The following is an 18,565-nucleotide window of genomic DNA, read 5'->3' as shown; positions in this document are numbered from 1 at the left end:
GTGAAAAGGGGCTGGGAGTGTAGCTTAGTGGTAGAGAACTTCTGGGTTCAATCTTCAGGACCACACACATGTAAAAAGATAAAAATCAGAGCACCTCCACATCCTTATGTGCGTTCTCCAGGACAATATTTTTCTACTTCTTATTGTTCCTACTCTCACATCAATAGGATGGGCATAGTAACTTTTTCTCTGCCAGGTTCATTGCCTGGCATAGAGTAAGTGCTAAATAAATACTGCCTTTTAAAAGGCTCTATTTTAGCCAAATGTGATGCAACACGCTTGTAATCCTAGTACTTGGGAGGCTGAGACAGGAGGATCACAGGCTTAAGACCAGCCTCAGCAACTTAGCGAGGCCTTGTTTCAAAACAAAACAAAACAAAAAAACCACTAAATGAATAGACAAATAAATAAATAAATACGGCTCTATTTTACACTTGTTATTTACAAAGCAACACGTAGTTATTCTAATGAATAAAACACTGTAGATTTTCATGTTTGTCACAAGCAAATGCCTGGCAAGGAAATTCACTCAACTGTAAATGAATCCAGTTTCTCAAGACAAATGCATCGTCTCCAAAATTACATGACACGTTGAGATGTCCAGAAACCGGAGTCTCTCAGGATTCAGTCTTTGATCCATTGTACCTGTGCTTTCTGTTTCTTCTTGGAAAAGGAAAGGTTAATGTTCTTTTTCATCACCTCGACGCTTGGACCTTGCTTAATATCCTCTCCTGTAGTGCTTGCGTTCAGTTTTCACCTGTGCAAACGGCTCTTAATGTGTCAGTGTTCAAAGTCTGAGGCACCCCCTGCCTCTGCGAATGCAGAAGTAAAGAGGAGTTCAGATGGAAATTGTGGCCTAGCTTTTCGTCTAATAATCACCTAGCTCTCCTTCCTAGGGACAAATAGGCATGGCATTACTGATAGTATCTTTTCAGCCCTTAAAAGCAAAGCAAAACAAAACAGAAAAACCAATCCCATGAGATAGGAAAATTTCAAGATGTACCATCCTCTCTTGGTAGCAGAGGATTCATAAGTGAAATAGAAAATGACCTGAAAATCATAATGGACCTCAAAGTGAGGACTATCATCAAAAATTCTATAGGTTATTACATTTCACAAACAGCAAAAAGGTTCACTGGTGGGCCAGTAGATGTTTAACAGCAAACTCTCCAGAATGTAAAGCTCTAATTCTATGGTGAATATACCACCATATGACTTATTTGAAGCTATAGCGTGATCTTTAATATAGAGCTGAGAAGGTATCAGTAGGTTCTTCTGAACTGATGTCAGCTCCAGCCCAGCGTCAGGTGTATATGTATACATAGGAAGAAAAGACAGGCTTCTACCTTTCTACCTGATGTATACAGTTGTTTTTCAATATCCCTGGCAAGCAGTTCCCTACTTTCTGGTTGCACAGCTCCAGTGATAAGATCCTTCTGCTCTGAGGCAGCCTTTTCAGATGGACTCAGGAGATCAAGAGAGGAGAAGTCATGGAATGAGAAGAATCATCTCCATTATGTTGATAGGCCCCGATTGCTTTTCTTCAGGGATTAAGACGGAATGGGCAACAAGCAGTGTCTCAACAGGACAGCAGATAACAGTCATTACAAAATGGTAGATACTCCTTCAGGTGTGATTCCAGGTGGATGCCTGGGCTCCTCTATAATAAATGTTTGCTTTAGTTAACTTTGAACAAGGATAGAAATATACATTTGAAAAGGCACGGGGTATGGATGATCAGGCACACCCGCTAGAGACACAAGGATTATTAAATCTTAGGAATCAACTCTGCCTACCGGTGGTTCTATTTTGATTAGTTTAAAGATTGCTAAAAGGTTGGGGGAAAGACTGAGTGTTGTGTTTTCTTTTCTTTCTTTAGGTTTGTTACTGTACTCGGAAGGAGGGATACTTAAGTGTTTCTGAGTCAATACAGTTATATCCAGAAAAAAACTTACTGATAGTCCTAAAATACTATAGATAAGAAAATGATGAAGCCACCAAGCTCGGTGTATTTTTCAAAGATGCTAATGCAAAGCCATGCGACAGAATGTGTTGGCTGTGCTAAAAATTTCCATTTTGTCCATTTTGTGCAGTAAAAGATGAGCGCGACAACAGCAAAGTGCGGATATCCAGAAGTGGCTTGTGGCACCGTTTGGGGCTAACGATTATGATGTGTCGAGCTTAGGAGATGTGTAATTATGAAGGGTTTATTTCACAATTGTTCTGAATTGAGCGCATTTAAAGCTTAATGCAGTGTTTTTGTAATACACAGAGACAGAAACCCTCAGGAAAAGTAAGCTAATAGTAAACACAAGCCGGGGAGTTAATATTTGTTCTCACTGGTATTGTTGATTGCCCAACAAATCCTTTGTGGGCAGTGTACAACAGTTCTCCACACTACACAGGCACTAAATCACATAACTGCTTAAGCAACTAGTATAGTAAATTGGTAGTTTGGGAAGTTTTATCAAGAGATACTGTTATATTTCTAATGGGACATATCCCTTAATTAAAAAGAGATTTTATCATTAAAATAAGAACAAGATTTAAAGAGTCCCATAGAAAAGAAAAAGCAGAACGTAAGGCTTGCAGTCCTTTCGTCTTTCTTTACTGTATGCAGAAGCTGCCTTTGATTGCACACAGAAGTAAGGGTTAACATTGAAAATGGACTGATTGCCTCCTGATTTCTTGCACATAAAGCCACGAGAAGTTCAGAGAGAGACTTCTTCCCCTAGTAATGAAGCTCTCTGCTGCTAATGGCCCATGCAGACTCCCTTGGCTCCTCCAAATTAGAAATACTTTTGTGCTCCTTTGCTTCATTAACAGTAAAGAGAGGGAGATTGGTGGCTATTTAGGGCACAGGGAAATTGGTGGCTATTTAGAGCAAGCAAAAATCGTAGTAATTATGGTTGGTAAATTCTCTTCATGGTGTTCTTTGACTCTTGATGCTCTTTTGGTGTTTTTCAGAAGAGCCTGCCGCTGTCAATGCTGGCATTTGGCCTAGAAGAATAGGAGCTGATCTGACTTTTAATTTTTGGCCCCTGGTAATGGTCAATGCAAGGCATCTTGCCTACAGGGAGATAGGGCTTTTACATTTTGATTTGCTTTTTAAAGGGTACCATTAGACTGTATCACCAGCTGTGATATGGGTATGTTTGGTAACCTCCTTCTCAACTTGCGCTACAGAAAGCTGGGGCTATACGTGTTTGCCTGTGAAACTGCATTCTAAATAAACCATGGTTGAGATGGATAGGGGTGTCTTGATGGGTCAATGGCTCTGAAAATGTGGGCCTGGACATCTCAGGAGGAAGGAAGAAGAAAAAAGGATGATTGAGGATCACAATGTACTAAGGTGGGCCTTTGGTTGACCAAGGGCCCTGAATTATACCATTGGGTGCTGACTGGAAGCAGAAGAACTTCAGAAAGAAGGTTCAAAGGCATCCAGACAGCCAAGTAGAACTTAATTAAGTGGTGGCTTAACAATACTTGAAGAGTGAAACGTGTGTAAAGGGGCCTTCAGAAATTGGAGAAATGATCTTAAAAAATGATTCTGTCAAAAGCTGAAATTATAATCTAGAGGAGCTGAATCAGGAGAAATAACTTTCTAAAATTGATTAATAAGTGGGATGCTCGTTGCAGTTTAAAAAATAATTATGTCCAGTCAAGGTGATCAGAGGGATTTTTGGGGTCACATTACTACATTAAAATAAAGTTTTGGAAATTTCTACTCAGCAGATAGGATTGACACATATTTAGGTAACAGTTTCATAATTGCCCAGTGGTATAGATGATAGCTAAGGCAAAGGTAACAGGAGGCTAATACAGGAAAATTTCAGGTTTGAGGCCAGACTCAGCAACTTAGCAAGATGCTGTTTCAAAATAATAAAAAAGTTGAAAAGGTTGGGGGGTGGTATCACTTGGAAGTAGATTGCCCTGGGTTCCAATCATAGTACCCCCACCACAAAAAAAGCAAAATAGGACCTAGATAACCTAGTGAGGTAGGAGGAATAAACTGTGGATAGATAGCTGTTTTGAACAAAAAGAGTTCTTCTGTAGTAGATATCAAACTATTTTAAGCCCAAACCTGAGCCCCAGCCTCTGGCCTTTATTCTTCTGGCCTTTATTCCTGGACAACATGCACTTTACTACCTACAGCACCACTTTCTCTATGGACTCTCAGCCCATGGAGTAGGATGGTCACACAGCCAGGGTGTGTTTAGGCGCTGGGAGCTCAGATTCACAGGTCTCTGTGTCCTACTCCATCAGCTTTTAGAGTGGCTGGGGCCCAGGGTCCTGGTTGTGGGATGGCCATATTTCACTCAATACTGGAATGATCAGTATTGAGTGAAAAGACCACAAAGGACCTGAATAACCGGCCTTAGGGACCTGGCCACCTCCAGGAGCCTGGAGACTGATAACCAGAGGCAGAAGAGTGAAATTGAATACCTGGAGAAGAAAGAGCCCCAGGTCAGAGACTGGGGCATGACTTCAAGACCATCAAAGTGTTGAAGACGCAGATATCTGTAAACTCTCTGGACAAGGCCCATACTCTTCTGTAAATTGGCAATACCCATCTTGCAGCTAATGACTTTAAAGTCCAGTATGAGTCAGAGCTGATCACATGCCAGTTTGTGTAGAGTCATATCCATGGGCTCCGCAGCGTCCTTAATGATACCAGTATCACTCAGCAGCAGGAGATAGAAACCAAGGCTGTCAAGGAAGAGCTGCTGGCAGTTCAGGAAGAACTTGGAGCAGGTACAAGTTCTCAATTGCCAACTTTAGTAGAGGTGTGTGCCTCCAAGCCTCAAACTCTCAGGCCCTCAGCAGGATTATCGTGGATATCTGCGCTCAGTGTAATGAGCTGGCTCCGGAGAACTGAGAGGAGTTACTCAAGTACTGGTCTCAGCCGATGGAGAAAAGCCCTACCTCATAGTACCCAAGGATCAGAGTTTCTGAGATGATGCTCAGGAGCTGAGAAGCACAACCCAGTCCTTGAAAATTGCCTTGGTCAACATTTTTATCCACATAATCCAAAACAACTGACCGCACACCTTAGCTCAGCATTAGTAACTTGCCCAAGTTCCACACTCTAGTGCAAGTAGTTCTATATTTCCAATTTATACCCATTTGGTTTCAACTCACCAAGCTGTTTAACATTTAAAAAGTTTCTTTTTTTCAGCTGGGCATGGTGGCACACCCTTGGAGTCTCAGGTTCTCAGGAGGTTGAAGCAGGAGGATCACTTACCTCAGGAGCTGAAGGCCAGCCTGAGCAACATAGCGAGACTTCACACACACACACACACACAAAAATAATAATAATAATAAATAAATTTAAAAAGTGTCCTCTTCATAAGCTGCCTCTTGATTATAAACTGGTTTTATTCATATCCCACTGTACTGTGAAAACCCCCAAATCTCCTTCCTCTTCCTCTTGTTTCTCTATACTGTGAGAATTTATTTATCTGGCTGCAGCAAAATGCCATAAAGATTCTCATGAAAACTAAACCAAAGAGGGAAAGGGTCATGATGCACGTTGCTTTTTCTTTTGTTTCATCTTTTTAGGCCCACTTTGACTCACTTTTAGAATCTTAGTATGTGACTAAATCTATGCTCTAATAAAGTCTTAACAATCGTGTTTGGGATGAGCCAAGCAGAACAACTTGGGGGATCTTGGACTATAAGTTTCTAGTTCTCCCTTATGACAGTTCCACATAACTTCTGCCGCACTCGGCCTCGGCTTCCTCATTTGGCAAAACGCACTTCTTCCTGGAACCTTAGGTATCAGCTAGGAGAATGACATGAAAGGCTTTTGGAAAACCTGTCTGTATAGTCTTCATTCATATATCACTCACGATTCGAGTGCCATTGTGTACAGAGCCTGGTGGCAGTATAGAGGTAACCAAGAGTAAGGAGGGCCGTCTCTAACTCGAGGATCACACAGTGTTCATGTATTTAAAAGCAAACCCAGGAATACACAGGTGCTGTTGTGACAGTGAGTCTGGCACAGGTGACCAGATCAGAGCAGAGGAATGTCTAGCAGAGGAATTTACTCTCGGGAATGTCACAGAAGCCACTCCTGCTGGCATTTGGAAAGGGTATCTCAGAGTCTAAGCATGTCAGATCCTGAGATCCTGCCATTATTTCTTACGGGGATATCTAATTACCAAATGAAATGTGTTTTCTACTATTATTAAACTTGGTGTATTGCTAATTTTGGCCATTAGGTGTGTGTGTGTGTGTGTGTGTGTGTGTGTGTGTGTGTGTGTGTGTTTGGGGATTAAACCTAGGGGCATTCTATCTCTGAGCTACACCTCCAACCCTATTTTATTTTTTATTTTGTAACACAGTTTTGCTAAGTTGCTGAGGCCTTTCTAAGCTGCTGAGGCTGGCCTCAAACCTGTAGTCCTCCTGTCTTAGCCTACCAGATACTGGGATTACAGGCATGTGTCCTCAAACTCAGCTTGGCCAAAGGCATTTCTTCCCTTAATTAATGGTATGTAGTTCTGGCCCAAGTGAACTCATTAAGGTGATATTTATTAGCAGCTTCAGATCTGAGTGTTACTAACTGCAGCTCACTGGCCCAGTGCAATCTTCCCACTGAGCCATTCTGACCCACACAGGGATTGCCAAACCCCTGTGGATGATCAGACACAAGGCCTTAGAAAATAACAACTGGAGCACGAGAAATGTGTTAGACCCAGGATGGACAAATAACCTTGGAATCTCTTTTTTCTTTTTTGAATTACCCTAGAGCAACTGCGCCTGAGGTGTCTTATGATTTAACTCTGACTGACAGCAGAAATAAGACAATCACTATCAATTATGCACGCGACACATTGTCTAACTATTATGGCTGGATGGCTCTGCTCTTGGATCAAGAGACCTACTCAGTGCAATTTAATAATCCTTGGATCAACCAGTCTTTGCAGGTAACCCCAGGGATCTGTTCATTGGTATGCCCATCCCCGATAAGGGATTCGTATCTTTCTTTTTGTGAAGTAGTGAATTTCACATATTAGCATCATCTGATGCTGATAAAGAAACCCGAAATAGCACTTTTGCTAGCTGAATAGAACCTGCATATGAAATTTGGTTGGTTTGTTAACTTGACTTTTAAATTCTGTTTAAACCCACTTTAAATGCAGAGTGGCTCCGCTTGAAATATTAAATTTATTAATTCGTTGTAAAAGAGCCTCTAAGCATTCTCCAGAACTGTATTTTTAAACTGCATTTAAAAATTTTCAAGTTAAAAACCAACCAGTTTTTGTCCCCCAGTTACAAGTATCTGCAACCAGAGAAAATAGCTTACCAAGGCATTGCTACATTTTGTAATGCCATCTTGTGGTCAAAGATTAACTTGCAAGCAGAGGTCTATGAGTCCCCGGGCTGTGTTGTCTTAGGGCTCCGGGGAGTAAAGAATAACTATGTGGAAAGTCCACATACTGGGGGAAAACTACCAACCCAGTGGATTTCCTTCAAGCTTCTTTTATTCCTTTTAACACAGTCCTTTCCTCTTCTCTTGCATACATTCCCCCAACCCATCAAGAAAGCAGATTTTAGGAAAATAGATTCTGCTTCAGATGTACTCTACTTCTGAAGAATTCACAACCGAACCTGCCTCCTTGCTCTTCCCACGGTGTCTCTCAGAAGGAGATGCACCTCTCTTCCCTTGGTCCCCATGAGAACATCTGCTGTAACTTGGGAGGCAGGCACCCTGGGCTTAGGTCCTGGGAAGTTTCTGGGCCTCTGCCTGCCTCAGTTTCCTAAGCTGTGAGATGGGGCAGTATAAGGAGCAATCACAGGATCTCCCGAGTCAGGCGCTGACTCCTGCCCGTGGGTGTGGTGAATGCTAGGACCCTGTGCATGGGCTACATGCCCGACATCGCCCAACCTCAGCTGCCCAATCGAGACTGTCAAATCCTTTGACAGTCCTTGGTTAATTGATGTTGTTAAACAAGAAGAAATTTATGGATTATTTCAAACTTCAGAGTCTATGCTCTTGTAGCTAGGAAGATCTGTGTTTGTAGTTATAAACTTATTAAGGGAGAGATCGTCATAGGCTCAGTTCAGGAAAAGTACAGTTTGCATCTGAACTGTCTTAATTCTAAACTTTCCCAGCTGTGTTCTTTAGCTCTTGTTTTATTTTTTTTTGGGGGGGGGGATTCTACATATTTTTATTTATTTATTTACTTGCTTTTGGTACCAGGGATTGAATCCAGGAGCTTCTATCTCAGAGCTACACTCCCAGCCCTTTTTAAAATTTTGAAACAGGTTCTTATTAATTTGTGGAAGGTCCTCACCAAGTTGCTAAGGCTGGCTTCCAACCTACAATCCTCCTGTCTCAGCCTCCCAAGTACTGGGATTATAGGCCAGGTATGTGCCACTATGCCCAGTGGGCGTTTTCTTTACTAAATAAGTGTCATCCCCCCCCTCAAGTATTCAGCAACATTTGATAACTTTGTTCCTGGGAATCACCTCCTGCTGGTCCACACTGATGTGCCACCTCACCCTGACATCCTCATAAGATGCGGGAGGCAAGTGGGTCGGCCTCTTATGTCTCCTCCATCACCTGGTCATGACCAAGGCTGTGACTGGTTCTTCAACAGCCAATCGAGGCAACTCACCTATCTGGGTAAGTATCCAACTGCGTGAGCATTTGAGGACGTTGACTCAGAAACCATAGTTTATACTTGAATGCTAGACATGTCTTGCTATGAGACACTGAATAGGGCAGCTGTGTATAATTATAATTAAGAACGTGGGCTCTGGAATCAGACCACCTGTGTTTAAATCCCAGCTCTAGGACTTACTAGGCAGGGAACACCTAACAGGAACTCTTTCTCTCCTAAGTCTCATCCCCTTCATCTACAAAATGGCATAATAATAGAACCAATTTTGAAGGATAAGAAATTAAATAAAGGAGAATGTATAAGATTCTTCATTATGCTAACCCACAGGAAATGTTTACTAAACATTAATGGTGTTAATATTTCCAATTTACTTTAGGGCAGTATTATATTTGAAGTAAAACAACTGTACATGTAAAGACAGAAGGCCTGGTTTTGGCCACAGACGCAAGCTCTAGCACAGAGCGCATTGCCTGGTGCGGGAGGTGCTGAATGAAGGTTGAAATGAATGTGGAAGATGAGAAGGGGGACCTCGGAAAGGGCTCTGGGGTTAGAAGTGACATTGCACAAAGGTTGGACTGAGAAACAGAGTATGTGTGGTGTTGGGCTGTGTATCTCTTCTGTGTCTGAATTAGCATTGGGAGAAATCAGGAATATTATTGTGATTATTTTTTGTGTGTGATACTGGGGATGGAACCCAGGGGCATTTGGCCTCTGAGCTACACCCCCAGCCCTATGTTTTATTCTTTATTTTGAAACAGGGTCTCACTGAGTTGCAAAGGGCCTCACTAAGTACCTAAGGCTGTTCAGAAACCTAGATCCTCCTGTCTCAACCTCCCAATGCTGGGATTACAAGCATGCGCCTCCAAGCCTGGTAGGAATATTATTTTTTATGACCAAGAACTTTATGTGATTGCAGAGAAATAAAGGGCAAAAGGACTTCTTTGTTTCTGATTGTTCATGCTTTGTAGGATTCCAGTGTCAGGACCAGGATAAGGACCATCTACATCTTTTAACTGCTTGGATTCATCTCACATTCTATGCCCATTGCAATACAGCAACAGTCACTGCAGACCATGGCGTCCACTGGATACGCCCCTCCCAACTCACTGGGAGACCATATTCATAGTGGTCTGCAAGAAAGAGTCGCTGCCAAAATGTGCCTCTGAAGCAAAGATTTGGTTACAAATTGGTCTTGATAGATAGATCCTGGTCCAAATCAGGGGACCTTATCAGCAGAGCAGGTTCTAGGCCTTCAGTACTTAGAGTTGGCCATAGTGCACAGTCCCTTGTAGTTCTGGTGTAGCTCAGAGATAGAATACCCTTGGATTTAATCCCCAATATCTCTCTCTCTCTCTCTCTCTCTCTCTCTCTCTCTCTCCCTCTCTCTCTCTCTATATATATATCACATACACACACACACACACACACACACACATTGAAAACAACAGTCTGGTGCCTGACCATAAGTCATTTTTTATCTACAGTAGATCTGGGGACTGTTGAATTTTAATAGCATCAGAGAAGAGAGTTTTGTGGTGTTTTGGTATTTTTCTCAAGTTTTTGCCTAGTATATTGTTTTCTTTACACTGGATTGTGTCTTCACCCTTTATTTCTAATTTGACCCTTATCCCCAAATGTAGCCTAAAACTATAAAAACTCAAGATGGACGGAGATTGCTGAGGCTGTTCAGCACCGCAGCCAAATGCAGCCATTACAGGAAAGCAAGTGGTTGCCGTTAACTTTATGACTATCCACTTGATACATACTCTGTAAAAATTTAATTGTAATTGCTCATGTTCTGTTACTGAGCCCACTTTTGAAGAGTTTGTCTTGTCCACTGCTCAGATTTTGTTCATGAGCTGCAAGCTAATTCGAATGCTCACATAGGCCCAAATAAGATGTGGGAAACTATTGCACAAAGAAAAACAAATCATAGGGGGCAATTACATAATTTCTTCCCTCTTTATTGCACTATTAATGGAATTAATAGCAAGTTATGTTATACTATTATACATATTTGCTTTTGTTTACTTTTTCGTTGTGTGTGTGTGTGTGTGTGTGTGTGTGTGTGTGTGTGTGAGATTCAAGATTAAACCCAGGGATATTCTACTTCTGAGCTACACCCCCAGCCTTTTTAATTTAATTTTTATTTTGAAACAGGGTCTTGCTAAGTTGCTGAGGCTGGCTTCGAACCTGTGATCCTCCTGTCTCAGGCTCCCGAGTACTGGGATTAGAGGTGTGTGCCACCGCTCCCAGACTATTATACTTTATATTCACATCTATGGTATAAATTCACATTTGTGTAAGTAGCTGTGTTTGTGTATATATACTTATATGCAGCTGCACACCTGTAAATCTTTATCTGTATACATTCGATCTGGGTGACTTTTAATATATTTTAATAGGTAGAAAACCTTTATTAATTAAAATTATTTGTATCAGAACATCCTAGGATCTCCACATTTGGATGATTTGGAAAGGAAATAGAAAATCACAGAAGGTTGCTTAAATATTTAATAAACCTGGAGACGCTTGCTCCTCGGAGAGGGTTCCCAGCGGTGGCTTGTATGGTCAGTGGTGCCTTCTTTGTCCTCGCTATGGGTCAGATGCATGGCTGTAGCACTTCTGTTCCCACTTCTGGGCTGCCCAGTGAGGAGATGTGCTCTAGGGAGGACTGATCCCCTACTGCTCCTACACGGTGGTGCTCATATAACTTGCTCAGGTTGTGTATATGTGCTCAGAACCGCGATGGCCTTTATGTAAAGCTTATAGCACCTTTAGGAGGTGGCGGTTTGGCTACTGTGCTTTCTGTAGACTGGGCAGCATTTCGCAATGCCATAATGGCAGCGAGAGAATTTTCATAACCAGCACCACAGCAAAACCCCAGGAGGTACAGTTCCCACTCGGTGTCCTGTGTTTGAAATATTGATGAGTTACTTTCACGTAATTTTCTTTTCAGATTCTATGAGTTTATAGGATGCGGATTAAAATCATTCACATAAAAGACAATCAAGAAAGGAGAGTAGGTCGAGGCATCGCAGTCTATGGGGGTGTCTTCTGGGATGAAAACCCCAGGGAGCACAGCAGGTGCTGTCTGCCTGTGTTTCTATGTCTCTGAACCTCATTATGATGTATAATTATGATGTACCAACATAATTTTTTTTTATTTTTTCACTCTGTAATCAGCCTCCTTTGTTTGTTTGTTTATTTATTTATTTATTTATTTATTTAATTTTTATATTTATTTGGTGGTACTGGGGTTCCTGGAAGGCCTTCTACCTCTGGACTACACTCCCAGACCTATTTTATACTTTTTTATTTTTGGAAATAGGGTCTCTTAAGCCAGCGAGGCTGGCTTGGAACCTGCGCCATCCTCCTGTCTCCGCCTCCCAAGCACGGGGATTACAAGCGTGCGCCACCACGCCCGGCAGCCTCCTTTATTTGAAGAAAGAAACTCTTTAGGAACAAATCACAACCAATAAATCAATATGTAAATATACAGAGGTTTAGAGAAAATTATTTCACTCCTCCATGATACTGCCTATCTGACCCATAGGCATGGGTTTCTTATGGGTCAGGAGTATATTTTAAAAAGTCATGGGGAGAGTTGTATCTAGAGAAGTTTCATTTTGCTGCGGAACTCTCCTGGAGTTTCGGGTCAGGTTTTCTGGGACGGCAGCTCCTCCTCTTGGCTGCTGTTACACCCCGGCGCTGCTTCACGGAGCTTTAGCTGCGTTGCCTTCCTTTGCCGACCACTTTTGAGCGGACCGTTTTGTATTATTTGTTTGCAAGCTTACCACATCGCCCCAGGATAGGAAGTTTGGAAAAAGTCACTATTATCTACATTTCCTCCGCGTGGCTGCTTCATACACGATTTAAGACACCTGACTAATCTTAGACCCAGCTGAGAATGGAGGAGGTCAGGACCCAGGCATTCTGGCTCCTAGCCCTGGATCCTTCCACTAGAGTGTGCTGCCCACTAAATAACCACCGATCACTGACCAGAGGGGCTGGGGTGGTGCTAGGCAGGGCTGTAAAAGAAAATTTCTCACTGATACCCATTGATAAAGAGAAAAATACCACATGTGTGTTTGGACCCTTGGACTAGAATTTTACATCAAGTCAAGTTTTTTCTGTTCAACAAATGTCCTCATGGAATGCTATTCTGGGGAAAGCGCATGCCTAGTGCTTGAGACCTAGGGTTTTAACCAGTGACTGGCTGGCCATTTTACCTAGGGCATGGCATTATAGTTATTCTGGGACTTAAGAGCTTCGTTTCTACAATAAGGTAAAGAATATTTGTCTCTTGAAAAGGTGGTGCAAACCACTCAACTATATTAAAGTAAGACTGGCATGCCATGTAAGTTCACTGAACTTTTGCTGTTCAATAAACTATTTCTCTAGAAAATTTTTTTTCCTCGGAAGATTAATGCTATTGTGTGTCTTGATTTCAGTGTACATGTGATAACCTCTCTGAAAGGGTTTCCTTTTACTCCCCCCCACCCCCGGGTTTGATGATACTTGAGGTTTTGATGATACTTGAGGCCTCTGGTCTATTGTTCCCGTGACTGAAATTTAATACCACTTAAACAATTGTTATGCACACAGTAAGATGACCTCATCCATTTGAAAACCATCTTTCAAGGAGATTGGTTCAGGTTGCCTTCCCGAAGCTTCTAAAATTTTTGCCCAAGGAGCTACTTGCCAAGAAGCCCACAAGGAAAGTCTAGTTTGTACTGGCGGGAGCAGTATTTGCTGCGCTAAGTGGTTAGGAGTGGCCGTTCCCAGCTGTAAGCTCTGTGCCATGCTTGGGGATGGCTTGACTGTAGACCAGCATTCTCTCCCATTTGCAGCAAGTCTATTTTTCCCTTCCTGCAATTTGACTCACTGGCAGCACCCGTCTCAGCCTCGCAGAGCCGGTTCCCGGCTGCCTCTCTCCCCGCTGGTTTTTTCCAGGGCCGTTTCAGTTCCTGGTGAACTATTTTTATTTTTTAGTTACATTAACGCTATGAAATAATTAGTCAGCTAATTAATCTGGTTTACAAGCTTTGTCGGATTCTTCAGCTGTCAGTCAGACCCAGGCCCGAGGCCTTCATCGAGTCTCGGCTCCCTTGCCCATGTGATTCCTGTTGCCATGGCTACTGGCTACATCTGCTGACACCCCACTCTCTATTTATTGCTTAATTAAGAATTTCACGCTCAGCCCTTATCTGCCTCTAAGAACAAGCGCACACTGTTGAGAAATTCCAAATTTAGGCCCAGACACAAGGCGAGCCTTTCTTAGGGCCCTGGCTGTATGGAGCCTCTCTGAGGATCCTCTCAGTATCCCAGCCGCCACCCTTCAATCAAAAATCATTAAATGGGGCAGAGATAATGAGCATGTAGCATATCAAAAGAAGGATGTTTGCTTGGTCCAAAGGAGGAAAAGCTGCCCAGCCTCATGCTCAGCTCCACTTCAAAGGGAGATGAGACCCCTCATCACCGGGGCCTGATAAAGCCTCATTTGTTCTGGGCTTGACTTATGCAAAAGGTCTGGTATGTCCGAGTCCCATCTCGCAGACGTGGGTGCCCCCACCTCTCCCTCCACCTCCACCAGCCTTGCCCTGGCCTTCCACACTCGTGTGTCAGCACTTAGGCAGCTGGGTCCCCAAAGGATCAGGCAGAGCGTGTAATCACTGACTCCCCCCTCACAATGGCCACTTGTAGGGGGGCGACCAGGAGGAGGTCTTCATCACAATAGGAGCACAATTATTGCAGCTGCTAGGAGGGGCGCTGCTTCTTCCTGTAGAAACAGAACAGGAGGTGCAGGTTTGGGGGAGGAAACAATCTTGACTTGATTATGCTGACTCTGACTCCTGGAAGCCCGATGTGGAGCCAGTGGGGGTCCAGCAGCTGCTCGTACACAGCTCTCTTCTAATAATTGTACATTCTGTCAGGGGTCAACTTACTTTTGACCCCATCCTTTTTTATTGGTAAAAGGTTCTTTAGGGCAAACTGTTGGGTTGTGGCAGGGTGCATTAAATACCCAGCGCCCCTTCCCTTTGCTTTATCCCCCACCCAACCAGCAGCCGGTGATAAATTCATATCAGATGCCGCACCATTCACAGGGGCCCTCCCGAGTTCACACAGTCCCCACCGGCACAGCAGAGATGCTGAAAGCTGGACATTGTGCGAGCTGCAGCTGAGTGGCCCGCCTGCGTGGCTCAGAGGCTCCTGCTGCACCGCCTTCTTCTGATCTGACTGCAAAAAAGTACTGTCTTGGCAGGCTGGCCAAGGCATGGGTCCAAATGGCCCGTTCCCCATGATAAAGGCGGCTGTGTGTTGAGGAGTGGGGGCCACGGTCTTCAGGGAGAGAGCGCTGGGGACAGGACAGATGGACTTCATTGTGTGTGCCAACTGGCTGGAGGAGCTCAAGTTGCACCACGCAGATGGATCACAAGTGCCACGCACTTGGGAGACCCTGAAATAGACGCTTTCCTGAGTTGGAAGCAAGACTCGTGATCGTGATGGCTACCTCTAGTGTGCCGCTGTCAAGGCAGAGAGGGTGCTGGCTGCTCCTCGCTCCATTCATCTCTTCTTCGGTGGGTCTGCACAGCCCCCTGCAATTCCTTGAGAAGGAAGCCCCTTAGGATGTAAGGAAGAGACAGGACTCAACTGGCTTCCCAGAGCTCTGGTGAGGATTTTGTCAGCAGAGCAGAATCAGAATCTTTTGCAGCTCTGCAAATTCAGCCATTCCCATGCTGGAACCCTCTAAGGCAATCTATGGCATTCTAGTTAATAAATTAATTTACATTCTTATAGAAAACGCATTCCCCCGAGATCCCCAGGACCTTTACCAGTAATGCAGAGGACTGACTTGAGGGAAAGGTACTACTACAGGAGGAATACAGATAATGGCACAGAAGCTGGGCTGCGAAAAGGGATTTTTGCCTCCTGGTTTGAAGCAATGTCTCCAAAAGTAAAAGGGAGGGAGGGAGAAAAAGAAGGAAAGAAGGAAGGAAAGAGGAAAGAATAAATGTGAGAAATGTGGAAGTCAGAATTAAATGGATTTTTTAGGCCTCACTCAAGTTAAGGCGTCAGTTCTCAGCAATGCTGAGCAGCTGACTGGAGTCCCCCCCCCCCCCAGTCATAGGTGATGTAATCACTATTTAAACTCAGATTCTCTGACTCGAGGTCTGGTTCTCTTTCTAGTATATTACATTTTTTTTTCTTTTTATGCTGGGGACTGAACCCAGAGGCATTATACCTCTGAGCTATACCTCTAGCCCTATTTTACTTTTTACTTTGAAACAAGGTTTCACTATGTTGTTGAGGGTCTTGCTAAGTTGCTGAGGTTGGCTTTGAACCTGGTTCCTTCTGTCTCAGCTTCCCAAGTACTGGGATTATCGGTTTGTGCCACTATGACCAGCTTTATTCGACTACTTAAAATCCCAACCAATTTCTTTTCTTTATATAAGAAAACCTTGAATAACCTTTAATAGCCACATATTACCTAACACTATGCTTCCTAAATTTTAGATTTTTGGGGGGAGGGATTGGGAGCTGAACCCAGAGTCATTCTACCTCTCTGACTGCTAGACTTTTACTTTGAAACAGGGAATTGCCAAGTCTCACTAAATTGCTGAGGCTGACCTTGAATCTGCAATCCTCCTGTCTCAGCCTCCCACGTACTGGGATTCCAGGCATGTACCATTGTGCCTGACTTTAGTTTTAGATATTTGAGCATAATATTTAAGCTTTTGTCATATACCTATACTTTCCATACTAGCTATTATTACTTAATATTTTCTTATTCCCATGCTGTTTTATTTTTAAAGCCTAATTTTTTCTTATGTACTACTATCAATAAAATCATTGGTTTAACAGGCTAGTTGTGTGTTCTAAATACATGAAAATTCATAAGCACCCCAACCAAACTTTTTGTGCCACTAAAATGATCACTACATACTTTAGGGTGTGTAATGTGGTCTACAAGCTTTTGGTTGAATTCATAAAACATAACCATTATGAAAGCTAGATATGGTGGCTCACGCTTATAATCCCAGTACTTGCTGAGACAGGAAGATCGCAGATTTGCGGCCAGCCTCAGTTGCTTAGTGAGGCTCTCTGCAAATTAGTGAGGCCCTGTTTCCAAATAAAGAGTAAAAAGTAGGGCTGGGGTATAGCTCAGACATAGAATGCGCCTGAGTTCAATCCCCAGCACCGCAAAATCAAAAACAAAAACAAAATTAAAACCCCCAAACACACAACCATTGTGAAGACCCGCGGGTCTTTCCTGTCAGGGCCTTTCTCTTCACTTCCTAGGAAAAACTGCTCCTGTGAACAAACCGTGTTTTTGAGAGTACAGTTAAGAGAAGTTATATAATTCCTTAAATCGCTCGTTTTTAAAATTTGCCTCAAGGGCGGACAGAATGCTTGTTCTCAGGTTGTGGCGTGGAGGCTGTGGTCGGTCTGTCTACAGAAAGGCCCAGCATATCGCAGGTGCCCTCACAGAAGTGTGCTAAACATCCCTTTGAGTCAGAACCACAATTGCTATTGCTCTCCAAGTTAATTAAGAAGGTTTAATTAAGATAACTCTCAAGGCTGTGGTTAATGCAGATATATCTGTTGGTGTCTTGATCAAGTTCTTTTACATTAGATAAGAAAAAAAAATCCTCGCCCGTTTTTGCATGCTTTTGGGGGTAATAGAAGATGCTTAAGCGATCACAGGATTTTCCTCTCATAAGGCCATGAAGGTCTTTAAAAGATCCTGCGCTAAGAGGGCTAAGGTTACTCTTATCACTGTCTGTGAGGTTGAAACCAGATGGTAGTGCGGTTTGGTGAGTGGAGCTACGCAGGGGCCGAGCATGTGGCAGACATGTTCTGCAGCTGAATCAAAGCAGACGACTTCTGGGAAGTGAGGTCAAGTGCACATAGCTGAGCGGGGTGGAAAACTGGGTGGGGCAGGAGTATGCAGGTGGGTGAGGCCATTTGGGGAGAAGACGTGGAGGCAGCAGACAGGGCAAGCTAAGGTGGTAGGCGGAGAGAGGACCTCGTCCGACAGCTGGCTCTGGAAGCCAAAGCCAGAGGATGGGTGCCCTTGTACACAGGTAGAAGGAGCAGCCCCTGGGAGGTGTGGCACGGGGTAGACTCCGTAGGCATTGATTGCATTTGCCGTTGTCTTCTGCCACATGGCATCGGTTGCTCACTCACATTGGATACGTGCGGACTGAACCAGAAGTTCTAACACGGGAACAAAATGAAATGCAGCAAAAGAATGGGATGTGAGTGGAAGCTTGAAACTGGACCGGTATCTGTGGATTAGTAGGATGCCATGTGCGTTTTTCTTTTTTAAAGACATAGCTACTTATTTCTCTCTCCAAAATTTCAAAGAGTAGTAAACCTGCTGAAGGAGATAATTAGTTGTTTTCTTCCCTAGTTCCCTATAGAGGACAAAATTTAGCCAGCACAGCACCTTTCCCTGTCTGTGGGCTCTCAAACTATGTCTAGTTGGGTAACTCCCTTTTCTCTTACGGGGAGCCATTTTCTTAACACGTCTTTCTTCCACCTAGATGTCTGTGTGTAGTGAGCTTAGATCAGAAAGCGCTCACCAGAATAACCTGGCAATAATTGACCCAAAGACTTTTCTTCTTTTGAGGATACGTTCTTCTCACAATCTGGGAAGGATCAACTACAACAGGGCTTCATTTATAAACAAGGGAGATTAACCATTCTCTCCTGTTACAAAGACAAAATCAGAAGTCATAAGCACCAGGAGAGCATATGTGCAGTATCACAGCTTGAATAGGACCTTTAAACTCTTCCCACGTCAGTACCTTTATTCTTAAATGATTTTTATTCCTCTTTGTTTTTATTCAAATTGGAAATGACACTTCACATTGAGCGTCTTTTAAAGTCAAAACACTTTGCAAATTTTCTCAGATCTCATTAAGTTG

General features: G+C 43.3%; 1 protein-coding gene across 1 annotated transcript in view; it reads left to right on the top strand.

Moving 5' to 3' along the window:
* PKHD1 (PKHD1 ciliary IPT domain containing fibrocystin/polyductin) overlaps positions 1-18,565 on the top strand; it is a gene marked incomplete at both ends in the record, with an annotated part of 452,539 nt that overhangs the window by 241,870 nt on the left and 192,104 nt on the right. The window contains 2 exons of the mRNA XM_080700604.1: positions 6,752-6,929; positions 8,437-8,632. Coding sequence (XP_080556730.1) covers positions 6,752-6,929; positions 8,437-8,632 — 374 coding nt within the window. The remainder of the gene's footprint in view (positions 1-6,751; positions 6,930-8,436; positions 8,633-18,565) is intronic.

Source organism: Muscardinus avellanarius, assembly GCF_963383645.1.
Source record: "Muscardinus avellanarius genome assembly, chromosome: 8".
Lineage (NCBI taxonomy): Eukaryota > Metazoa > Chordata > Mammalia > Rodentia > Gliridae > Muscardinus > Muscardinus avellanarius.
This window is presented reverse-complemented; position numbering and strand designations above follow the sequence as displayed.